At 42.7% G+C, this 25,270-nt stretch overlaps 2 protein-coding genes across 8 annotated transcripts; one reads left to right on the top strand and one right to left on the bottom strand.

The window, feature by feature from the left end:
• Positions 1-150: 150 nt before the first annotated feature.
• Csk (C-terminal Src kinase) lies at positions 151-20,431 on the top strand. Of its 7 annotated transcripts, none has more exons than XM_086840466.1 (10): positions 4,418-4,712; positions 9,214-10,142; positions 16,106-16,659; positions 16,746-17,452; positions 17,516-17,735; positions 17,802-18,070; positions 18,139-18,300; positions 18,367-18,562; positions 18,626-18,712; positions 18,775-20,431. In XM_086840466.1, the coding sequence occupies exons 3-10, from the start codon at positions 16,294-16,296 to the stop codon at positions 18,949-18,951; spliced, it is 2,184 nt and encodes a 727-aa protein (XP_086696592.1). In that variant the 5' UTR covers positions 4,418-4,712; positions 9,214-10,142; positions 16,106-16,293; the 3' UTR covers positions 18,952-20,431. The 7 variants fall into 7 exon arrangements, with proteins under 7 accessions (XP_086696594.1, XP_086696592.1, XP_086696589.1 ...); XM_086840463.1 differs by having other exon boundaries at positions 4,432-4,986; XM_086840470.1 differs by having other exon boundaries at positions 4,436-4,537.
• Positions 20,432-20,601: 170 nt separating this feature from the next.
• On the bottom strand, positions 20,602-25,230 carry LOC110186722 (uncharacterized). The gene is made up of 4 exons (XM_020955993.2): positions 24,938-25,230; positions 24,676-24,864; positions 24,170-24,605; positions 20,602-24,106 (listed from the first exon to the last, which is right to left on the bottom strand). The coding sequence occupies exons 1-4, from the start codon at positions 25,003-25,005 to the stop codon at positions 20,717-20,719; spliced, it is 4,083 nt and encodes a 1,360-aa protein (XP_020811652.2). The 5' UTR covers positions 25,006-25,230; the 3' UTR covers positions 20,602-20,716.
• Positions 25,231-25,270: the final 40 nt, after the last annotated feature.

Genomic DNA, 25,270 nt, shown 5'->3' with positions numbered 1-25,270 from the left:
AGTTTATAAACAATTTAAATAGTTTAGTTAAATTTCAAGTTAATAAACGTTAAAGCCCTGCACTAAAGCATTTATGAATAATTATTTAAGTAATTGTCCAAGACTAGCTATAAAAAAGCCAACGGCATCCCCTCTCAGCATTCTTGGTTCACCGTCGCCTGGTCACACCAACATTCAAGAGTTGCACAACACTAGCCAAGATGCGGCCATCTTGCTCTGCTCTCGTGTGAATTTTTTTGTTTAAATTAATATTGCCCGTGCTGTGGACTGATTGACGATCCAAAATCGAACCGAACGCCATGCTCGGGCTGAACTGAAACGGTTGCAAGTGCGAATATGCATAAGTTTGAACGGAGGACGGCCAAAGATCCGGAGAATAGAATCGAAAATTCCACAAAACCAGCAGCCAGTTGTTGGTCAGAAGGAGTGCGTGTGTGTGAGTGCTAGTGCTTGTGCAAGTGTTAACGTGTGTGTGTGTGTGTATGGAAGGAAGGCACCAAAACGGAAAGGTGGTGCAAATGTTTATAAATATATTATACACCATATTATATATGCGTGATAATTCAAATGAAATGTGCATGTGGCTAATGCGACGTTAGCAGCGACGCCAGCGTCGGATTGGAATGTTAACGGGGAGCTCCAGCCAGCAGCAGACAACAACAACAACAACGAGGGCAGAAAGACCAGCAAAGCAGCACAACAGAAAATAACAACAATAGCTGAAAAAACGCAGGAAAACATCTTATAAATTTCGGTAAGCATTTTGGTTAATCTTATTTTAAGCACCTGCTCTAAATGTTTTTTGAAAGCCGAACTCAAGGACTCCGCCCAACGCCCTTTTTTTGCAGCGTCGCGCTGTCTGCTTCCTTAATACACTTGTCGCTGTGTTTGTGAGTGTGCGTATGTGTGTGTGGGTGTGAAAGTGACGAAAGCTTGCGGAAAAAGGATAACACAATTGTGTTAATAATAAGGTGTAGCTAAAAATAAAGAAAACATCTTGAAAATACCTTTGCATAATCCACCACAAAAACAAATAAAAAAGCAAACAAATATTATTGCATAAATCTTTGCCTCATCATTTAGATGATAAATATAAATTCAAACATTTGGCATCTGCAAAAAAATTACAGTAAATCCTCTATAACAGTTACTGCTTTAAAAGTGTACTGTGCGTAAAAGGACATTTTTTACTTAAAAATTAATGATTTAAAAAATAATATTCTTGAATACTTAAATTGCTAGGTAATATTTTATGAATATATATTTTATATCTTATTTACATAATTATAGGCTTCACTGTGCCGTGCTTGTCCCGTGCATATTTTGCCAAGTGTATTTGTTTTCCTTTTTTGGGTCACTATATTTGCAGCTTCTTTATATTTGTATTTTTATCGCTGTTGTCTGAGGTCAACTAGTTTGCTTTATAAAAAAAAAACGAAAGCAAAAATACAATAACGAACAACATGAAAAAAATAATAACAATAAAAAGCACAAAAAACTACGCATTTTGGGTTCCTCCAATTCAAAGCGAAAACAAAAACACGTTTTACAACTCTGCGGCGCGAATTTGTTGTTGTGGCTTTTTGAATCGCGAACGCATACACACGTCTTAAGCTTAACACACGTATACATATACACAAACGGGCCATGAATGACCAATGCGTACAACAACAACAACAAAAGCCTGCACCGAATAACAACAACAACAGCGACCACAGTAGTAATTAAAGGCAATAACCGAAGCGTGGCGCATCGTAGTTTTTGTTATGGATTTCCGTTCGTAGTAGTTCGTATTCGGTGTCCGCTGTTTTTGTTGTTGTTTCTGGTCAGCATTTTGCGTCGTCGGCAAAATATTCGTGCGCTGACGTCACACGTAGGCGCCACAAAGCTCCCTTTCCCCTTTTCCCACATTTTTCTCTCTAGTTGTCTCTCTCTGTATCCCGTTTGTTTGTTTGTTTGTATATTGCAACATGCGTGGGCGTTATACTCCAACTGTATCGGTGTGCGTAAGTTGGCTTCTTGTTTTTTTTTTTTCTTTTTTCATTTTGCGTCTGTGTGTATGTGAGGTCAGTATTGCGTGAACTTTTCACATTGGTTTGAGCTTCGCATTTCGTGTTCAACTTACTTCTGGCGCTCACTGTTTATTGCGAGCAAGCATCACTGTGTATCTGTCGTTTTCAATTGTGCTAATTACGCCTTTGCATGACCACTGTACGGCTGGTGGTCTAGTCAGACTGATTGGAATGCTAATTGGAATTAGTAATTGCAAGTTTATCCCAATGGGCAATACACCGTTAGTAAGCTGCTGTGAATTACTGAATTTAGTTCTGAAACAGTTTGCAATATATGTATGATTATAATTGATAACTTCAGTCTAGATGAAATTATAATCTCTTTAGTAATGATCAAAGTAACTTTCCTGTTAAATTAGCTTTTAAGGTTGTGTCTCTTACCAGAACATCTAAAAATAAATCATTTGTGTATATTCTGTCTGAACCTTAACTATAGTTATATGATCTTTGAATAAGCATATATCATTTTGCTTTGGACCTCCTTCTCTAATCTTATTTATTTTTACTGATTTTTTAATCCAACAAAAACAGGCTGCACGAAATGCAAACTTCTTGAGTACGGCCGGGAATATGAAACATGGAATCTGGTTTATCGTTTAAAGCCCAACTGATATCTCTTATCTAGAATAACTGGTTGATAAATTATGTGTGTTTGGCATTCTTAACATTTTTATTTTCTGCTCTCATTTTTCGCTGTTCCGCAAATAATTTCTTAGCAAATTTGAGTTTCTTTTCCCGGTTTTTTGTTTGTTTATGTTTCTTTGCGAGTATTTTTAGCACCCATGTAGCCCTCGCTTTGATCTACTTGCTAGTGGATGGATTTACATTGCGAATTCCACACCGGGAGAACTAATGGTACTTGTGGTAGTGGTAGTGGTGACGTCAGGAAATCTCCTTCTGGCTGCTTTTCTCTATCTACAATTTCCCCGACTTCACTTCGATGCTAATTGGCTCGGCAAAGTATGCAAAAAATGCCATAGAGCAGAAAAAGCGAAGAAAATCACGAACTGCAAGCAAGCTGCAAGAAAGAAACAATAAACATTTTGATGTCTACATTTTTGCAAACAACTCGATTCGACAGCAGCAGCAAATTGCTGCCTGGAAATGGAGACGAAAAGTAAACATGCAAAAAAGGAAAAAAAAATTCGGAGAGGGGGAGTGGGGGAATCCGACACAATGGGGAAATTAATTAACATGGCCAGCGGCAGCAATTAGACCAAATAAACGAAACAGAAAGGAAATCGATCCACAGTCACAAGCTGCAGTGAGTGATATTGGAGCGTGTGTGTTTCAGAAGCAGCGATCGCTTTGGACTCATTTCAGTCTTCGATGACACTAACGTACACTGTCGAAAAATTTATGATAAATGGGAAATATGTTTAGCTTATATAGGAATTCTGGTATACCCTAAAAAAAAGCAATGTAATTGGTTTTAAAGTTTGTAACTTTATTTTCTGTGTAAAATTGGCGATCACATTGTGACTTACTTTTGGCCAGGCCGCTGCAAAGACTTGAAATGCCAAAATTGGCCTAATGAGTTGGCCAACACACATGTTTTTGATTTCATTTACACTGCCAAAAGCTTTCAAAAGGCAAATCGAATTGCCGGGAGCCATTAATGCAGCGCTGCAGGTGAGAAATTGCATGATACTGCCTGGATTTTATCGCATGCGATAAAGCCAAGCGCCAGAGAAGAAGCCGGCTCACAAATACACAAGAAAAGTGGAGCTTAAAAAATACGCTCTCTTGCGCTCCGTGGTTTTGGTTTGTGTTTTTTTATACTCTCTAGGGTATTATAGTTTTAGTCTGAAGTTTGCAAAGCAATGATAGGAGTATATATGTACATTCTTGATCAGCATCAACAGACGAGTCGATCTGGTCATGTTTCTAAGCAAACTAGTGTCTCAGTTTGTCTTTGAAGTTATTGAAATGAAACTTTGCAGATTGTCTTCTTTCTGTTTTTATAAGTATATAAAGTAAAGATCTTGGAAATACAAGAAAAACAATTTATAACTTTGCCCATTTTCAATGTACATAATAATTAATAATTTTTTCATGCAAAGTCAAAAAAATATTTTTAATTTTCAGTGTGTAAACAGTTTCTTGAAATACTGTATTTACACAACTCCAAGACTTGATTATATATTATGACATAATTTAATTGTTTAAGAATTTGAATTTTAAATGTATGCAATTTAAATGATAGGTGAAGAAATTTTAAAGCACTTTGTTCGAATGTATAGATTGTTATGAATGAATTTGCAAGCTGCAAGGGTATACAATTTTCGGTGCACCAAAGTTGGCTTTCTATTTTGTTGCTTTTCATGACTCAGGTTGAGCGGCAAGTTCGTGCAGCGATTTTCAGTTGAAAACTAGCAGGCGAGGCGCGCGGTCGCAAGAAACTCGAGAGGGAGAAAAAATAATAATAAAATCGGTGGCCACGCATGCGCAGAACTTCGAATCGCGTGTGTTGTTTGTTTTTCAATCGATTGCAATTGGCTTTCTGCAATATAAATATATACATATTTTCATAATAACGATAAATTATGACGGTCGGTGGTATGCAAAGTGGCCGCCGCCCGATAATAATCCATTCAGTGCAAAACACAAAAGGCAGACGTTGCTGCTGCCCATCGTGATGTAACGTGCGAATTCGAATTGTTGATATTTTTCGCTATTGTAATAATTAATTATACAAGCGCGAATAATTTTTTTTTTGGGACGCCCTGAAGGAAGTGATTTATGCAAATTATCACACAAATAAATACACTGTTAAAGCGCGAAGAAAGTGAAACAAAAGCAGAGTGCGAATATGTGAGCTTCCTGTGGCTCCGAGTAGATGATGGATACAAAATCTCTACATTTATGAGAGATATTTGGATTTGATTTTGGCTTTGGTGGCGCAATGACCTTTGTATGCTTTGGCTTTTTGATTTGTTTGCCATGTTCGGGGATACGTCCGTTTAATTATGGGTTTGGGTCAGCATTATCGGGCATTAGCAGCAATCAGTGTTTGAATGTGTGTCTGTGATTAATTTCGAAATATTGCTCAAGGCATGCAGAGAGGAAATTGAATATGATGTTAAATGTAGTTGCTATTTAGGGGATATATATTTCAACTAGTTTTTATAACGTTCATAGACCACAGATGTTTGAAAGACTGCTGGCAAAATATGTTTAGGAAAAAATATATAAAATTGAATTTAAATTATAAAAGTAATAATAGATTGAAGATTTAGGTGAAGTGATTAGTGACTTTAAAGGAAAGCATACATTTTTCTAACTCTTTTACCTGTGATTAAGAAACCATAGATGTTCTGGTTAAAAAGCTTATGACTGCAAAACAAATGAACAACTGTCTTCATAATTGAAACAAAGTATCAAAATTCAAGTTGTAGTAATCAACAATCCAACGATCCAAAAAAGTGGAATTTAATTAATACCATTTTCAAAAAACCATCTAATTGGCAAGTCAATACCCTATTTGGTAATTTACCATTTGGAAGCCTCTTTATTTATTTTTTTTGCGTGTGCTCCGTTCCCCTAAAGATGATCACGGCTGCATATTTGATAGTTTGAAAGTCTCAAATGAAAGTTACTTGGCTTACTGATGACTCCCATCTCTCCCCTCCAGCTTTCTGCAATTGCCAGGAGGTTTTCCCCCCGAGTAAACTTCAATCACACAGTGCTAATTGTTTTCCCAGGTCTCTGTGTAAATTGAATTCTTCTCCCTCTCCTGCAAAACACAACAACCATTACTGCAATTTCTTCGCCATTCTTCCATTCTTCTCGCTCTCTAACTGCACATTTTAATCCAAAGCCAGGCTTAGACTATGAACCGCGGCTGATCCCAAAATTGCATGAATCACTCCGGCTTAAGACCCCTCTCTTGCCAATCGATTTGGACGCTAATTTTGGCGACGTGCAGACATTCGACTTTGACAAAATAAAAACAGGAAAACTGCGAGACATTGTAGGCTGGCTTGGCTGCCTGGCGTGTCGAGCGGCGAAAAGGTATTTTCAATTTTCCAGCGCATTAGTCATCGCCGCTCTAATCGGCCAACAAAAATAAGAAACAAAAACAAAAAAAGATAAAAACCGGAGCCTTAAACTGTAACTAGTTTTCGCCAACGCGACTCTCAATGGGAAACCAATCCGCGCGAAACGTCATCCTGAGCGAGTCCGAGGCTGAGTCCCAGTCTTGGCAGAAACTTATATCTCCAAGCTAAGCTCTTGGCTGGACCGAGTGAAAGTGGACAAAAGCACAAAAACCAAAAAGTTGAAGAGGGGGAAAAAAGACTTCAACTTCAAACTGCAGACGCGTGAAACAATTTTTTATGTTTTTCTTGGCTCTGTACACGGCTTTTATGTGTTTTCCATCCACTTATTCAATTTGCCATTCACTGCACATAAGTGAAGACGAGCTGAGAAACCCTCCGAGATCCAAGTTGCCAAGTTGCCAAGTTACCAACATACCAACTTGGCCCCTTCCTTCTTCCACCTGGTCAAAGCCAATGGCGCATTTCATTTTTCATTTCTCTACGCGGACTCGGACTCGGACTCGGCTTGGACTCTCTTCATTTTCTTTTAATGCGTGCCTGGCACGTTGAAACAATTGTAAAACTTAAATTATTAATTAAGGCCCCGCAATGGTGAATGCTAAATGCTCTTTGTCTAACATAAATTGCTGTCAATTTGGGTTTTTTTTGTGCAAGTTACGGTTACCGTTTCGGGGCAGGGTATGTTTTTAATTTTTTGGAAAACTTTCACTTGACTCTGGTGCCGCTTTTTGCCAAAATGTTATATGCAACAGGTAATGCCGCCGGCGGCAATCAAACCGATCCAATACGATCCCAAACAAATCGAAACCCATTCCGAGGATATCCGGACCAGCAAATGCTCACCGAAAACCAGGCCCATTGTCTTTAGGTCTTCTCTTGTTTTCTTTGGGCTTTTCTTATTGTCTCCTCTTATTATTGCCCACTTTGTTTCAGCCAGCGTAGATTTTTGGCTTTTATTTTGTGATTTTGTTTTGGTTTTTTACATTTTTATTAAGCATTTCGTCAGCAGCCGCTACGGCAACTCAAAGCCCAAACTCGTTGTGTCATACATAATTCTGTTATTGTTTTATTTAATTAGTTTTTTGTGTTGTCTCTTTTTTTGGGTGCGCTTCTTGTGGCGGTCTGGCAACCGAGCGCTTTTCCCACTCTCTTCTCCGTGCAGAGAATTTCATTTTGGCCCTGCCAGCACCTTTGTGGGTCATGATAGGCAATCACTTTCCACGTGCCCAATTCCGGCTCATTTGCATAGTTAATTTTCGGTTGACATTTGCCCAGGAAAGTTCTCTCTTGGCCCTGCCAGAGAAGAAAGTGAGTTGTGGGGGGATTGCAAATGAAAGATTTCCATGTCTCGAATTTCGAAATGTTCGTTTTTTTAGGAATGGTAAAACCCCAAAAGTTATCCAGAAAAGTTGACTCACAAACAAAGAAAAATGTTATAGCTTTAGAGCATATTTTTATGAGACAGGAAGAACAGAACAAAGAATAGTTATATAACTTCCTTTCATCTTGGGTTTTAACGATCGAAGAACGTTTTAGAATCAGAAGTTTAGTATATTTTTGATGAGTCATTTGTATTTAATAACAAGTTCTTTGTTTATTTTGTTTCCTTTTATTTAAAGCGGAGGCTTTAAAGTTTTACTACATTTTTAATTGAGACAATGGATAATAATTATTACTTCCTAGAATCAATATAATAAAACTTCAAAAGCTTAAGCAGTATTTATTTCAGTTTTCAATCAAGAAATCTGATTAGTACTAATTTCACTGATGATCTACCTCAACAATTTTAATGGTTTTTTACAGTATGTCTTCGTATGCCACATAAAGAGTTTTTATACTTGTTGACTTCATATTCCGTTAATATTTTTAGCATCAGAATATCTAATTAAAGCTGACTTTATTACCAGCATGCAACTGATTTATTTGATTTATTTACTTAACATATACTAATATGATTGTTTCAAATCCCCTTGTTTAATATGTGTTCCCAAGATTTGGTAAATAATTAAGACCCCATCTTGATCCCCAACAACAGCTACAACAAATATATACATATACATATATCTTTTCATCTTCTAACTTTCCCAACATTTTCCACTTGCCACCGAGAAAATAGACAATAGGTCTTTCTCTGCCTGATCCTCTGCTGGTTTCCCACGCCCAAATTATTTGCACAATATGTGGCTCCAGAGAGCTCCCTCAGTAAATTCCAATTCAATTCAGGCATCTCGTTCGTTCGTGTTTTCCCAACCCAGAGAAATAAAGGCAACTGATTTTGGCCCAGCCAACGTTTTTCGCTGTTTGTGGAGCACTCAAAGCTCATTGTCGGCGATTTCAGTAAGCCAAGAGCAGTAGGCAACTGACGACAAACCGTTAATGTGGCGAATTGGTTTGCTGAGGAATGCCAAACCAAACAAAAAATAAAATAAAGTAATAGATATATACAGAAAAGTCAAAGAGTTGTTATTATTTATTAAAGAACTATGACGGAAAACCCCCCTCTCGGAATAAATTCAATTTCTTCTACTACTTCTGGTTTTCCTTTATTTTTCTATCTCTCTAAGCCTTGCTTTTATTCTTCTTTTTTATATAGCTTGAATTTTCTTTTTAGAAATTTCCCATTTGCGCTTTTTTTTTTTTTTAATTCTTGCCATTATTTGCCCCGGTTGCTTCCCTATTGATTCTGACTGGTTCCATTGTGGCTAGCACTATCGATGCTGGCCCGATACCAACTCGAACTGCTTACAGAACCTTAATTAGTATTATTACCAACGAAAACAATTTGCCGGGCTTTGTCCACTTGAAGCCGGGCATTAGCCTCGTTTTTAGTTCTACCAAGAGGGCGGGGCAATGATTTTTTGTTGCTTTTTGCCTTAGCTGCTTGCTACTGTGCAGGAACAATGGTATTCATGGCAACTATCTTTTTCATACTCAAAATAATAGATTTCTATTAAAATTAGAAAGTCTGGGTTTGGGGATAAAATAAAGTATTATTTACTTTGGGTTTTTAAATAAGAAATCTTCAGAGAGATGATTTAGGGAGATTAATCTCAATTAAATTAAATATTCCTTTGATATAGTGAATCCAAAGGTCATTGCTCAACCAAAAACAAATCATAGATTTATATTAAGTACCAAAAGATCCACTCAAAACGTGAACTATAAACCGAATGTGAACGCAATGCCGGAACATGGTGACTACAATTAAGATAACCTGCGATGGCGTCTTCATCCAGTCCAACTCGTACCTCATGCCCTCACCTGCCAATGGAGGAGCAGGTGCAGCAGGATCGTCTGCCTCGGAACGGGCACTAAAATCCTCGGTATCGGCTTCCAATTCGAACAACGAAAGCGACAATTCCCAGACGAGCAGTGGCAGTCAGACAACCTCCAGTGCCAGTGCCAGCAAGCGATCCAATCGATCGGCTGTGAGCCGGGGTCATAGGGGTACAGGATCAGGATCGCAGGACACCAGGCGACGTTACTACTTTGGCAGCAAGGATATCTACTGGTGCAAGCAGAGCCGAGAGGGTTCTGCCGCGGCATCAGTCTGTGGATCTGCTGGACTCTCACGCAGTGCAAGCAGCGTCACCCATAAGGAGGCAGGGATCACCCACGCCACCCACAGTGGTGGGCAGGTGATTTCCCGGGCGCGTCGCAAGCCTATTTTACTGTGTAGCAGCCTAAGTGCTGCCTATGCTCCATCCCGCCGGCGGGAGTTTTACTTTTGTGACAAGTATGCACCATCTCAAGGTCGCTCGGCCACTCCCACCACGCCGAATTCAAATGCTGCTGCCTCTGCTCAGTCGTCTGCCCCGCCCATTGATGCTCGTCTGCTGAATTTCCTACGCTGTGCCCATCGTAAGTTCCAGGCAGCTAAAACCAAATCGGAGCCTCCGCAAACCAAAGAAAAGTCTTCCTCCTGGGAATATCCAGGAAAAAAGGACAAAGCAACGCGGACAGGAGTCTCAATCACTGCCGCCCATCGCCAGTTCCGAGGAGTGGTTCGGTTAGTACAAAGAGATACAAGAATTTATTTATTTATCTATAAATTCTCTAATAAAGATAAAGCTAAGGTATACCACTTTTAGTGACGATCCCATAAGACCTGCTTTAAGTTCTAAGCAAACCTTAAAAATGCACTCAGCCCTGCTCCGAATTGTTGCGGCCTGGTGTTGCAAGCGTTCGGTCTGCAGATTGGGTTTCACTCCACTCCACTCTGCTCCATGGCAACCATCCGAATCTCTTTCCGCTCGCTGACATTGGAGCAGAGTATTGGATTTTGGCCTAACCTAACCGTTGGCCAATAATAAGTGGCAAAAGACAAGACAAGACTCCCCAGCAGCGGTGGTGTCCAGTGGCAGTCTCAAGACCCGCTGAGATTAGGAGAAGGGATCTATTGGGCCACCCAGCAAACCACCTCTGTTCAGGGTCAGCCACATGAAGCAGCTAACCGTGTAATTAGCAGGTACATGAAGCAATGTATGAATGTGCACGGGGGGGAGGCCCCTCTCTCTGTCCCAAGTGTAGTTTTTCCCAGTGTCTTCCTTCTTCCTGCTTGCGGTTTTCCTGCTGCTCATCGCCTTGCATGCGATATGCAAATTTCAACCATCACACGCCATTCACTACGACGAGGAGCACCACCACCATCTCCATTCATGGCTTTTGTTTAGCTCCAAATCCTCCCTGCTCAGTTCCCTTTTGGCCAAGCCCAGCGACTGACTGACTGACTGACTAAGGTTACCTTTCTTTCGGCTTGCACTTTCCAACTGGCAACAAAATACAATGAAGCAGGAACCACCACCGCCACCGGCAACTGTGCAGAAATGATTGTCTGCTGTGTGTATTTATATTTACCTGTCGCCACCCATCTCATCCGCTCTACACCTGAGTGAAAATAGTGTGAGAGAGAGGTCCCCCAAGTTCCTGCTGCTCTACTATATATCTGCATTTGTTTATGTTTATACCCCGCCTTGCGGTAGTGCAATTAGACTACAAAATTGGCAAAGGCTGATGGCGATGAAACATTGCATTTATTATTAATATAAAAACGGAATATACTAGGTCTTCTAAGTTATCTAGTCATTCTAGTTAGGAAAGGCTATGCTTAACTTTTTTAGATAATTTTGTTCAAGTATTTAGACTTGTAATTGTTTTCACTGGAACCCTGACTCAGTCTTTTGTTTATAAAGAAATTTTAGTCATACTCGAAGTACAAGATTAGGTTTTTTTTATCAATAAATTTATTTATTAGGTATATGAAAAATAAATTATTGTAAAGATTTCTTATTAAGTTTTTGCTAACCAAAGATCTTTGGAAAACAATTTCTTAAGTAAAATCATATTTTATGTCTTTCAGGGCCAATAATATATTTGTTTAATCCGAAAAAAAAACAATTAATTCGAATGCTTTATGATTATTTAAATTATTGCTTATGTTATTTTGTATTTACATTATCTTTATCAAGTTTACAGTATAATTTTTTAAATAAAGCGTCTAATATGAGTATTTTTGCAAGTGTATTTGCACTTTCGGCTTTGTCAGATGATTTTTCTTTGTTATATTTTACCGTCTGTGTTGTGTGTGTTCTGCACTAAGTCACACACAATAAGGAAGCAATACAAAAGATTCTCACGTACTTGTTACCTCTATAGGTGTTGAACTATGCTTTTTCTCTCTCTCTCTCTCTCTGCTGCTGCCACTTCTCCCCAATTTGCTCCAGAGTCATATAACATTTATTCTAGAGCTTTCATTTGCTTTCCGGGATAATCCAGAGACTAAATTAGTCGCTTGTGTGATGAGTATAAAACTACTTTGTGCGCCAAAGAACTCTGTATAATAAAAAGAATAAGTTGTGTGTCCGTTTCATAGTCTAATAAAATTAATTTTGATTAAAATGGAGGACTTTTTTAATAGGAAACAATGAAATTAATTCTCAGGCCCTTGAAAGTAATTTGATTTATTAGTTATATTTTCATTGCAATTATAGGTAGGGCCTTATTTGTTTTAAGATGACTTAAGGCCAGCTTTGTCTACAAAATTCACAAGCTTCAAAGGGCACAGCCGCACCCTATAACATCAATATCAAATATCCAACAAATTCTATTATAAAACCAAGATGTGCTTAGCCCCCAAAAAATATTTAAAGTTGATTCTTTTTGACACAATTTCATCCGCACTGCATGTTGCTCGCTGGTTTGGCTAATTAGTAATATTACCTCATCGAGAGTCAGTCGGGTTACTGCTGCGCATTTCATTTGACTTTGCTCAACACCCACAACCAGTATACAGTCCACAGTGCATTGCAAAAGTATATGTACTCGCAGTGTGTGCGTTGAACTGCCGCCTGCCAATTGCCAATGAATCATTCAGTTTTATTGTTTGCACTTTTTGGCGAACCTTTAGAAGCGCTTTTTGCACTCATGTCCGGCAGATAAATCGTTGTCGTTAAATAAACTTTGTGCCTTTTTTTTATGATTATTATTATATTTTGAATATGTAAATACAATACACAAAGATTGCTGCTCATCTGCTCGCCAGGTATACAATTGTTGTTTATTCATTTGAGAGCAGTTGATTTGTGCTTGAGGAGCGTGTTTCACCTGTCTGTCTGTTTAAATGCCTCCTCCACTCCCTTCTTTTATTTACTCACCTTTTTGTTTACAAATTCCACAAAAAAAAACTATGGTTGTTTATGCTCGTCTCGCTTCTGTGGCGCTTGGCATTCTTTAATTCCTCTTGGCCAACAAAACACTTTATTAGTGTTAGATATTAATTATTTGCGGTGTTTTTGTTTAGGGTTTCGCAAGACTAACGCTCGCTGATAGGTAGTATGTATTTGCATTGCCAAAGCTACAGGTGAATGAGGTAATATACCTGTCGATAACTCCCTGACACGCACATGCAAAGGTGAGCAGCACTGCGGGGCAGGTGAGAGAGAAAGGAAGTGTATACTAATTGGCCTGTCACCATCCGCTGACTAATCAAAGGCTGCCAGTAAGTCGAGTCACTCCCAGCGATGACAGCTCGAGTGGGCATTGGGTATTGCTTTTTTACATAAGACTATAACCGGCATTTATCCCAGGCAATATAATTTTATTTTTATATATCTTGGAGGGTTTCTGAAGTGTCTCAATAAATGGGGTGCTTAATTTATCCTTTAGGGGGTATATGAATTGAGATGAGCAAATAAATGAGTAGGGATTAAGAATTGACAGTCTTTTTAAATAATATGTATCTGTAAGAGCTCTTAAAACCCTATTTGTATTGGTATTTAAGATACAAGAATACAAATTGGAAAATAATAAACTAGAATTTATACAGAAATAGTAATTCAGAAGTAAGCAAGTACCTTTTTTCCAGGGTATCCGAACTTTTTAATCTTCTGGCTTATTTTCGCTTTGTTTATATTCATTCTCTGACTCAGACTTAAGGGAGATTTGCAGGCTGAAAGGGAGCTCCAGGGTAATCTTAGGACTCTCTCTGAGTCAAGGTCGAGTCTGGAATGGAAATCCTTGGACTTTGATCCCTTTCGAAGCAACTCAATTTATAAGAAATAAAAAAAAGCCAACTATATTTATTTGTATATTTTTTTGTTTGTACTTAAAGTTTCCTATGATGCATAGCTAAGCTGTTTATGTAAGTTTTTACAACACAATTTGTTCAGCCTTAATTTTACTTTAAGTGCCCGTAAATTGTTTAAGAACTGCAAATACAAATTGTTTAGCTATGGCAATTTTTTAAGCTCATTAGTGCTAGTTCTCTTGTTTTTAAAATGACTAAAATATTACAATTTATGGTTTATGCATATTGTTCTTTGGAGACTAGTTGTGTTCTTTTAATATAAGCTTAAAAGTTCGATTTATCTTTAACGGAGTGAAGTGCTAAATTCCAAGAACAATCAGGAGAATAAGACGACGATGACGAAAAGTACACAAATATAAAGACTATTGTCTGCGGGCGTGACTTCAAAGTTCCGACAGCTCTCGTCCGGCGAACAGGAAGCCAGAGATGACTGTGACTGTATATGTATTGTATGACTGACTGCAATTGCTGAACGGATTCGGATTCTGATTCTGATTCGAACAGTCATGCTAAGCCAATTTTGGCCACAATGATAACCGAAACTCCAGTTCCTCGCGAATGGCGGATGTATGTATGTATGTGACTCTAAATAATTTACGGGCAAGGTCTGGGGCCTTTGAGAGCGGTAAACTGACCTGCGTGTGCCCTCCTCCTCCTCCTCCTCCTCCTCCTCCACTGCCAACCTGTCGCAATTTAAACAATGCCCACTCACTCCCACTCCCACGATAAATCCACGTCCCAATGACTGCGACAAGAATGAGAATTTAATATGCAAAAAGCGTTTCCGCCAAGAGCGAGCGAGATTCGCTAATGAAATTTGCATAAAATTAAGAAATTAAGCTGGCTGAAAATGGAGGCATCATTGCCTAAAACAGCACAATTACAAGTAAAGTAAGTTCAAGGGGAGGAAGGGAATGTTAAAAAAAACCTGGTAGACCATTTACCTTTTTTGGGAGTGTTTGGGAATACTGCAAGAAATTTTCTTGAACATGTTGAATATTTGGATGATCTCTTTATATAATAACGTGTTTCCATTATAAGCATATAATAAATGTGTACTAGAAGTTCTTAACTTGTACCCAATAAAAAGTGGAATAGATAGAACCTCTTAATTATTTTATATTTTATATTCTTATTTGAAAATCAAACTAGTATTTAGTACATTTAAATCTTAGTGTAAAGATCTAAAACGATATAAAACTGACTCATCCCGAATTCGTAATCGTGTCCCAGGGAAACAGTAGCTCAAACCTCGTAAAAAGTGCGCAGTAAACGGATTTAATTATGCCTGTCACATGCAAATGTTTTACATTTGGCGAGTGGATTCGCTCGATTCACCCCGATTAGCATGCCATTTGTGTCCATTTGAGTCACTGGAGTGAAGTGTGGAGTGTGTTGACCAACAATTAGCATTGCGCATCCAAAGCGATAGTCGCTTATGCAATCGCAGCTAGTTTATGGATTCACTCACTGATTAAATAAACGTGCGTTTAGCCTCCAGACCCGATCACGAGAGCTTTGGCTATCTTGGGAAACGAAGCTCGGATCGGGAGACCTAAGAAATGTGTATATTGAAATCTAGTCAAGTACAGAGATTGTGTGTGTGAAGCATTCTATGCTTTTTATTGCAGAGATAAGACAGATTTTTTCATTATCAGGGCTACAACATGGCAAGATTATGTGACAGAAGCTAATAATCATATAATAATCTTATAAACCATATGTCTGTTATTGGTATTTATTTGTCATAAGGTCTTATAAAGAGCCAAGAATAGAATAGAAGGAACTTTTAAGAGAAGGAATATTTACTGTTCCGAATTTGCATTCTAAAGCTCTTAATCTTTCCATTAAAATAACATTTAATGGTTCAATCACAATCTCTCACTTGCCTAGATTTGAATAAACTCTCAATCCATGAGTTTGTTCAGTTTCGAATTATAAATCTAAAGGAAAACAACATTCAGGATCATTAAGAGGCAAGCAAAAATATATGAATATGTTTATAATCTTATCTTAACAGTCTCATTAAGCTTATTATTTATTTTATTAAAGCATATTTTTTTATATTTACTCACTATGATAATTGCGAATAGTTCCATATAAAAAAGTTATGAAGCAATCTTAATAATCTGCGAGTTATGCAATTATTCTATCCAATCTATTGGAATATTACGTGAATTGCCATAAAATTCATTACATATTTGCACAACTGATTGCATTGGGCATAAATAATATAATTAATGAAGATAACATTGTCAAAATGAGTGTGTGTGTGCGTGGTGGGTGTGATAAGATTAGATGCTTTTGCTTTGGCCTCAATTTATCAGCAAATAACATCATCAAATGGAAACAAGCTAATGTTCGCACTCCATATTCTATTCTTGCAGACGAGGAAGCCCTAGCCAGAGAGGAGACCAGCCTGACGAAGAAGCAGCAGCTGGTGGAGGAGAAGGAGAAACGGGAACCCCTCTCTCGTAAGGTTTCCGGCGAGGGCGATCTGATCACCGTTGAGATCAAGCAAGGACCATTGAGGAAGGCATCGCCACCGAAAGAAGCCCTAACGACCGGCTCGGCGATGAACAGCCACGCAACGGCCACCCAGAACGGACAAACCACGGTCGTTGGACACCATCGCGGATTCTCGCAACCCTCGGTGACGGTGGCCGCTGCGGCCGCTTCGGGTAGCACAGCCGGCGATCCATGGTTCCTGCAGACCACCGGCCATCAAATGCCGCCCACTGCACCGCTGCGGCACAACAAGCGGCCGGCGCCACAGCCGAACGCTGTTCTAGGTTCGGGAGCCGGTGGAGTCTCGGCAGCCGGCGGAGGATCAGCGGTGGGAGCGGTGCTGCTGCACCAACAGCAGCTAAGCCAGTCGCAACCGCACATTGTACCGCCCAGCATACCGCCACATCATCACCATCATCGCGAGAACAATGTGGTAGGTGCTCCTCTCCCTCTCCTACAATACAATATGTATTTATTAAATTGACCTAACCCTCGACGTTGACATTGCTCTCCTTTCAGCATCCCAGCCAGGCGGGAGCGGCGGGCGCCTTGCATTTGTCATCGCATGCGCTTAATAGTCATAATTTAATCAGCAGCGCCAGCAATCATTCACCCAAGTCTCCCAGCCAGACGCAGCAGCAGCAGCAAACGACAGCCCAACAACAACAACAGCAGCAACAGCAGGTGTCCCACAGCATACTGTCCACGTTTGCACCCGCACCCACGGTCCCCTCCGGTTCGGCGGGATCACAGCCGGTGGCGGGTACCGCGGCCGCTGTGGCCGCCGTTGCCCAGCAGCAACAGCAGCAGCATCTCCAGTTGCTGGCCAATTGCGGTGGTTCTAGCGGATCGGGCCTGATGTCCTCCTCTCTAAATGCGGCGCAAATGGCGCTCCATAGCGCCGAGCGAGCGCTGCCGCCAAAGAGCCTGGCCTTGAGTGGCAGCCAGCACGGTAGCAATATGCTGCTGCACACTGCAACCCAGCCCAGCCAACAGGCAACCCAGCCAGCGGCGGTCGGTGGGGTAAGCGGATCAGCGGGCATGTCCACCTCGCTGCACAGCTTCGATATCAATGGAGCTGGTGGTGGCGGAGCGGGTGGTGTGAATGCCAATAGCGCGTGGTCCAGCGGCTCTACCACAGCCATGAATCATGCCTCCCTATCGCCCACTTCGATGGCCCCCCAGCAAGGTCGTTCGCGGTGCGAGGTCAAGCTTAACGCAATGCCGTAAGTGTCAACAGAAGGCTAAATATTTTAGATAGTTTCATAATAAATATCTCTTCTCTCCAGCTGGTTCCATGGCAGCATAACGCGGGACGAGGCAGAGCATCTCCTGCAGCCCCGGGAGGATGGATTGTTCCTGGTGCGCGAGTCCACAAACTTCCCTGGTGATTATACGCTCTGCGTTTGCTTTCAAACCAAGGTGGAGCACTATCGGGTCAAGTATCTGGAGAATAAGCTGACCATTGACGACGAGGAGTACTTTGAGAATCTGGGACAATTGGTGGCGGTAAGTCCTAACGAGAAAGTCTAGATGTAGTCAGATAAAGCAATGGTTTTTTTCTATTTCCAACAGCACTACGAGGCAGATGCGGATGGGCTGTGCACTCAGCTGATCAAGTGCTTGCCCAAGCTGGGTAAACAAGAGTTCTGCATCAACTCCAAAGATTTCGTGGACAAGGGCTGGGTTATACCGGAGGCGGAGCTACAGCTGCGCGAGAGCATTGGCAAGGGCGAGTTCGGGGACGTGATGCTGGGCATATTACGTAACGAGAAGGTGGCCGTCAAGATGCTTAAGGATGAGGGCGCCGTGCAAAAGTTTCTGGCCGAAGCCTCGGTCATGACGTACGTTCTATTAAGCTTTTAAACCTCCATTCCATTTCCACATTTCAATTTATTTTGTTCCCTTCCAGAACACTGGAGCACGACAACCTGGTCAAGTTCATTGGCCTGGTCTTCACCAGCAAGCACCTGTATCTGGTCACAGAGTACATGAGCAAGGGGTCACTGGTTGATTACCTGCGATCGCGCGGACGACAGCACATAACCAAAAAGGATCAAATCATTTTTGCCTAGTAAGTTTTTTATGATAAATCTCACTAAACATTATCAAATTGTAATCAAATTTCTTGTTTAAACAGCGACACTGCCTCTGGTATGGAGTATCTGGAAGCCAAAAAGGTTGTGCATCGCGATCTGGCAGCCCGCAATGTCCTTATATCGGAAGATTGTGTGGCCAAGGTATCGGATTTCGGTTTGGCTCGCGAGGAATGCTACAATCTTGACGTTGGCAAGCTGCCCATCAAATGGACGGCTCCCGAGGCTCTGAAAAATGGGGTAAGTTGTGGACCTGTTGCTGTAGACAAAGGATGGCATTAAATATCTATTCTTTTTACTTAGCGTTTCTCCAATAAATCGGACATGTGGAGCTTTGGCATACTGCTGTGGGAAATCTATTCCTTTGGACGCGTGCCTTACCCTCGAATTGTAAGTGTTACTATCCTTAAATTAAATCAGAAATTAATCGATATAAACTCACTTCCTTGCAGCCATTAGCCGATGTGGTGAAGCACGTTGAGGTGGGCTACAAAATGGAGGCGCCGGAGGGCTGTCCACCGGAGATCTACGAGATGATGCGCCAAGCCTGGGACCTCAATCCCGCCAAGCGACCCACATTCGCTGAGCTCAAGGTAAAGCTGCAGCTGCTGAACAATGCCACAGCGTGAGGAGACCTCGAGGGATTGATGCAAGAGAAACTACAGCGGATTGTTCAGACCAGTTGCCAGCAAAGCCAGAGCCAGAGCTAGAGCCAGATCTGAAGAAGCGAAAGCTGAAACCAACACCGAACACTGAACGCAACAATTTTTCGTACGATTATATACATACTTGAATATATAACTAATTTACAACAATTTATTTACATATATAATTTATGAAGTAAGTTTTTGTAAACCTAAGCGAGGATATGGAACCCAACACAATCAAGCAATGTTAGTGAGTTGCGCCAGCTTCCGACATATAATTAAATACGAACTACGGGAAAGGACAAGAAGGTGGGGCAAGAAGAGCTTCTGTGTAGCCTACCTACTACCTACTACCTTCAACTACCAACTACCACAATATTACGTTATCTGTGTACACTGTGTAACTGTAGCTATTTATTATCCCCCGTTTTTGGATCGAACTCCATTGTAAGATTTATTTCTGTACCCTGTATCTTTATGTTATAGAATACGCATACATATGAGCGCGCCTCCACCTCCCTTTTGGGGGCAAGCAATTGTTTATAGAATGTGTTTCCCCATTGAAGACGACAACTTTTATTCGAGTTTCCGTTTCTGTTTGTAGCACAAAAACCAGGGGGATGGGATGACCACATAGAACTTGTCCAACAAGTCGTTGGGGAAGAGATCAAGCTGAGAATTAGTTAAATTTAGTTACATTTATTTGTATTGGAAATCAAAAAGAAGACAGCATAAAAATTATACTTAAAAAAAAGAAGAACGAAGGCGACTTCAGTCGCGTGTCCTTAAACTCAAAAAATAACAAGAAAAGTAAAAAAGTAAAAGGATAAAAAACACTTGTGAAAATATGCATTACATTACAACTTCTACATATAATACAACAATACACACATAAACTACGTATTTAGCATATGAATCGATTAATAAATAATATAAATACATAAATTATTATATACGCCAAGTTCGTGAATATTCGTTCATTATTCGGTCCGTTCTTCTAAACAAGGAATCTCCTTCTCTCTGTACTCTAATCGAACCGATAAAGGCAAAGTAAAACTGTAATTTATTTTATAAAGAGTTACCCCTTTAATTTACTTAATAATACCCATGTATTATGTTAAGCGAAACCTTGTACATTTATGCGTTTTAATTTCCAAACCAGCGGCAGCCACTTTGCTTTAACATTTAATTTGTAGGCTACTTTATGTAAAACACACACACCCACACCTCCTCACAAAACACACGTCCACATGACACATACAATTAATTAATTTTAAAGTTATTATTTTTTTAAAACAAACACCACAAACACATCTATCCATTTTGTAAAAGAAAGAAAGTTCTATGCGTGAGATAAAACACACAATTTGCACCACAACCACACGAAACTTAATTGAGGTGATTAAACGATGGCAGAGAGAGTTCTAAAACTTTTAATAAAAGTAAAGAATACAAGCATGAACCTGACTTGGCATTTTTATTAAAACTGGATGGATCTTTAAGATTATAGTCCTTGGTAACATGTTGATAAGCAATTCTTGCAGCTTGATGGGCATAAATAATCCTTTATTTCAATTGATTCCTTATTAAAATACGTTTTTAATTCACAAGATTACCAGACAAAAAAAGGTGTACACTTTCATACAAACTTTATTTTTGAAATTACCACAATATAATGATTAAGAAATTAATAGAAATTGTACCTAAACGAAACAATAACGATCTACACAGACTTAAAACTTCCGACTTATTTCTGCAGCCGCCGCGTTGCCTTGCGGAAGGGCCGATTCTCTGGTGGTGGGGCAAACATGTTCCCAGCATTCGCCTGTTGGGCTGGTGAGGAGCTGCCTCCGAAGTTAAAGGCTCCGGCCGGATTGCTAGCTGGGGGCGCTGGGTGCTGGGGTGCTGGGCTGCCGAAGACACTGGGTGCTGGATTGCCACCAGCGCCACCGAAGCTAAACGGCTTGGCCGTATTCATGCTCTGGTTGCTGGGCGGCGAAGCAATGCCGCCAGCAGCAGCTCCGCCGAATGAGAAGGGAGCGTTGCCGGCTGTGGAATTGGAGTTGGTGGAGTTCTTAGCCCCACCGAAGGCAAAGCCTCCCGGCTTGGCTTGGTTCTGGGTGGCAGCCACTGCACTGGCGAAGAGATTGCCACCTATACTCGGTGCAGCGGTGGGAGCACCGGTTGCTGTGCTGCCGCCAAATGCAAAGGGTTTGTTCTGATTGGATGCCCCCGCTGCTGGTTGTGATGCTGCTGCTGCTGGAGCTGCTGCCCCGGCTCCAAATCCTCCAAAGCCAGACGATGTAGCAGGAGCAGGAGTGGTGGCATTGCTGCCACCGCCAAAGCCAAATGTGGGTTTCACGACTCCTGTATTGGCGTTCGCTGCACTTCCAAAGACATTAGTGGCAGCCGGCTCCTTTTTGCCGAAAGAGAAGCCTCCAGATGGTGCGGCTGGTGATGCTACTGCTGGTCCTGCTGCTTGGTTGCTGGTGTTTCCGCCAAAGTTAAAGCTTGGCTTGGCCGCGGGACTGCCAAACAAGTTGGCTCCACTAGGCTCCTCGGTCTTCTTAGCCGCGACTGCAGCTAAGGAGAATCCTCCTGTCGATGCAGGTGCTGCTGTCGGCGTCGACTGCACTGCACCAAATGCAAATGGTTTTGTGGCTGCCGGCGAAGCAGTGGCTCCATTACTACCAAACATGGGTGTTGACGGTTTCGATGATGATCCGAAAGCAAAGGCAGGTCCAGGTGTTGGTGTCACCGCAGCTACCGTTGGGGCTACGCTGCCAAAAGCCGGCGAAGGAGCAGCCTTATCACCTCCACCAAAGTTGAGCACAGCACTGGGCTTGTTACTCGAGCTCTTGTCTCCTCCTCCTGCTGATCCTCCAAATGCAAATACGGATTTGTTAGCATCAGTGTTGCTGCTCGTTTCCTTGGCAGCAGTGGCTGCTCCTCCAAAACTAAATGGCGTGGCTGCAGCTGTGCCTGCACTTTGGCCAAAGGCCAGGCTAGTGGCTGGTTCCGCTGGCTTAGCGGCCGTACTTGTTGCTCCACCGAAGGTAAAGAGATTTGTGGCTGTTGTAGTCGCGCTGGTTGTTGGAGTCTTGAAGGCGAATGCATTGGCCGGCTCTGTGGACGTGACAGCTCCCGTCGCCACTGAAGCTGCTGGTGGCTTGAAGGGACTGCCAAAGGTGTCATCCTGACTGCCAAAGATGCCTGCTGGTTTCGAGGGTTCCGGTTTCGAATTGAAAACCCCCCCAAAGGTGGGTTTGCTTTCTGTCGCTCCATTGGTGGCTTGTGTGGTGCTGCCTCCAAAACTAAATACTGCCGGTGGCTTTGCTGGAGTTGCGCTGCCATTTGCTGTTGAGCTTGGTTGTCCAAAGGCGAACATTGGCGCGGCTTTCGGTGGACTTATCATGCTGCTGCTGGCTGTCGGTGCTGTGCCAAATGGAGATGTGCTCACTGTGGTGGTGGCTGCAATAGGCTGGCCGAAGTTAAGTGTTGGTGCAATGCGTGGCAGGACAGTTGCCGTAGCGGTGGATGTTCCAAAGGTCAGTGAAGTTGTGTTCGGTGTTCCCAAGCTGTTGGCTGTAGTTGTAGACGTGGTTTCCTTTGTTGTTTCCGTTTTGAAGCTAGTGGCAGCGCCTACGGTGGGTCCATTAGTAGTAGCTGGTGAGTGTCCAAATACGGAAAATAAGGCTGCTGTGCTGGAGCTGCTGGCGCTGGTGGTTGTGGTGGTAGATCCAAAGGACAGTGTTGGTGCTGTGGAGGGTTTTGGACTGCCAAAAGTAACAAGGGGCTGAGCTGACGTTACGCCGGAAGCTATTGAAGTGGCAGGCAGGCTAAACTTGGCCTGATTTCCTAAACCGGCTTCTGGGGCTTTGTCTGTGGTGACTGGAGTGGGAGCTGGTGCTGCTGCAGGGTCAGATCTGGGAGAGGGAGCAACAGCTGCTGCAGAAGCTGAAGCTGGAGCTGAAGCTGTTACTGGAGCCGGAGCTGGTGCAGCTGCTATGCCTCCCAGAGCGCCAAAGGCTAGCTTTGGCACTGTTGTAGTCGTGGTTGTTGCCGTTGTCGAAGCCGCTGGCACAATGACTTGGTTGCTCAATATAACTGGCTTGTTGGAGGAAACTATGGTCTGGGCAGGGGTCGTAGAGGTCGTTGTGGTGGTCGTGGAGGTAGTTGTCGTTGTTGTTGTGGTCTTAGATGTAACAACAGACGAACTGATGGGTTTAATTGGCGTTGGGAGACCTGCAGGCGGTGGCACCAGTGTGGTGTCAGGCTCATCTGGCTCACCTTGGTACAGTTCGCCCTTCAATCCGCTCAGCATGATGGCCAGCTTGGTCTTTTGAGTACGCTCCACGCTGGGATTTCTTACACCCTGCATAGAGTTCTGCTGCTTAGGCTTCACAAACTGTATGCCGGCATACTCCCCGGCATCCACGTCGGGGCTGTTGAGATCCTGACGCGTCCGATCACCTGTCGTTTGCGTTGGCTGCCGCGCATTAAATAGGGTAAGCTTCGGCTTCTGTGCGGCAGGCGGAACAATAGCCTCCGTAGGGCGATGTTCACTACTGTGGCTCTTGGCGGGAGGTGCTGAGATCGTCCGTGCTGGTGGTACAGGCGGAACAGCGGGAATGGGCATACTCTGGGTCCTGCCGATGGACTCAGCATCTACCTTACGCTGAACCTTTGACTTGGGCGAATTTTCGGGCGAACTGGTACTGGCGGCGGACTCGTTATGGCTTTGCTGCAAGCTGTCCCGCATGTCAAACAGTTTCCGCTTGTTGGTGTGCCGTAGACTGGAGCTCAGCGAAGAGGCAATATCGTTGCTATAACTGCAGTTACGACGCTTGGCCACCTGCTCCGGCGACTGGCGGGGCGAAATCGCTCCATTGGAGTACATATGCTGCAATGCCGGCGGTGGAACGGGCAGTGAGGTCAGGTTGTGCCTGAGGGGAACGGCGACGGTCAGTTCCCGCTGTCTTTTGAAAGACTGATGGTGCTGTTGCTGCTGCAGCCGATGCAGTTCGTGATGCTGTTGGTGTTGGTGATGGTGATGCTGATGGTGCTGCTGATGAAGGTCTACAAAGTCCTCTCGCTGGCAGCTTCTTTTCGTAAAGTCATGCGCCGACTGTGTATCCTGAAAGTAACCGAAACCTGAGCTCGTATCTCTCCTGTTGCACCCCACACGATGCAAACTTACACCACTGTTAATGCGTTTCCGCGAGATTTCCTTGAGCTCCTCCAGAACACTTCTGGTGGGTTCGCACTCGTGCTGCGGATGTGGTGGATGCAGAATGGGTCGATTCTCCCGCGACAACTGCTCCTGATCGCTGGTTTTGAGCCCCACACCGACCAGTGAGTTGGATCGCATCAGGCTAGACAGTGTGTTGCCGGAATAAAAGCTTCGTTCAGGCGGTGCAATCTTGGTCAGCGAGAGCACTGGAACACTCGCCTTGTAGGGCAGTGGTGGGGCTGCGGGCCGTCGTGAATGCGACAGTGGACTGTAGAGGTTACTGACGGACATACTGCGCTGCAAACCACCAGCACCACTGCCACTGCCGCGTCCTCCAAGGCTATTCTCGTGGTAGGCAGCAATGCGTGAGGTCAGGCCACTGCTGTGCACATCGGCAAATGTCCTAACAAAAACAAATAGGAGGATAATTATCAGGCGTAACATGCATCCTTATGGACAACTCGCTCTCTTACCTTGGATCCAACTGACTAAGATTCAGTTTTTGTCTAGATATACTGTTGCTGCTGCCTGCTGTACTCGTGGCCATCGTCTGGCTGGCCAGCGATTCCTCCGGGGTCCGGCTGCCGTTGCTGCTGATCACGCTGTTCCGCCTTAAGGGACTTAGTGTCGCCATAAAGCTGCTGGGCACGGGGCGTTTGCCGCTGGAATCATAAAACAACGAAGAACACTTTTATTAAGCCTGCTATGCGGATAAGGCAGGCACACCACACTCACATGGAAGAAGCGTCAATCCGCGTGGAGTCGGCCATGGGGCTGTTCATGTGCAAGCGACGACGCTCCATGCTGTCCAAGGTCAAAAACAGGTTATTAGCGTTAGGCAATGACGGCAAACGAGACACTCAGAGCTCGGGCGAAATTATCCTCGCTTATTTGCACGCCACTAAGCTTTTAACCCCAGGTTTTATTAGGAATTTCGCAAAATAAAACGATTTCAACACTTGGCAAAATGTGTGTAGTGTGACTGTGGGTGAAGCGCCAAAATATACCTCAGCGAGAGGCAATAAAAATACCGCTGCCTTTAACATACCAAAATATACCAACCCGATA

This window comes from Drosophila serrata, unplaced genomic scaffold (assembly GCF_035046125.1).
Source record: "Drosophila serrata isolate PLE 108 unplaced genomic scaffold, ASM3504612v1 contig_382, whole genome shotgun sequence".
In the NCBI taxonomy this organism is placed as follows: Eukaryota; Metazoa; Arthropoda; class Insecta; order Diptera; family Drosophilidae; genus Drosophila; species Drosophila serrata.
The sequence above is the reverse complement of the archived record's forward strand: the minus strand, read 5'-3'. Positions and strand labels throughout refer to the sequence as shown.

Bases quoted from the DNA above. Each gene is read 5' to 3' on its own strand.
- Csk (XM_086840468.1), top strand. From the start codon at position 16,294: ATGAACAGCCACGCAACGGCCACCCAGAACGGACAAACCACGGTCGTT. The intron at 17,453-17,515 runs GTAAGTGTCAAC...TCTTCTCTCCAG, and splicing joins GTCAAGCTTAACGCAATGCC to CTGGTTCCATGGCAGCATAA. The intron at 18,713-18,774 runs GTAAGTGTTACT...ACTTCCTTGCAG, and splicing joins GCGTGCCTTACCCTCGAATT to CCATTAGCCGATGTGGTGAA.
- LOC110186722 (XM_020955993.2), bottom strand. From the start codon at position 25,005: ATGGAGCGTCGTCGCTTGCACATGAACAGCCCCATGGCCGACTCCACG. The intron at 24,865-24,937 runs GTGAGTGTGGTG...TTATGATTCCAG, and splicing joins CGGATTGACGCTTCTTCCAT to CGGCAAACGCCCCGTGCCCA. The intron at 24,606-24,675 runs GTAAGAGAGCGA...TGTTTTTGTTAG, and splicing joins CTTAGTCAGTTGGATCCAAG to GACATTTGCCGATGTGCACA.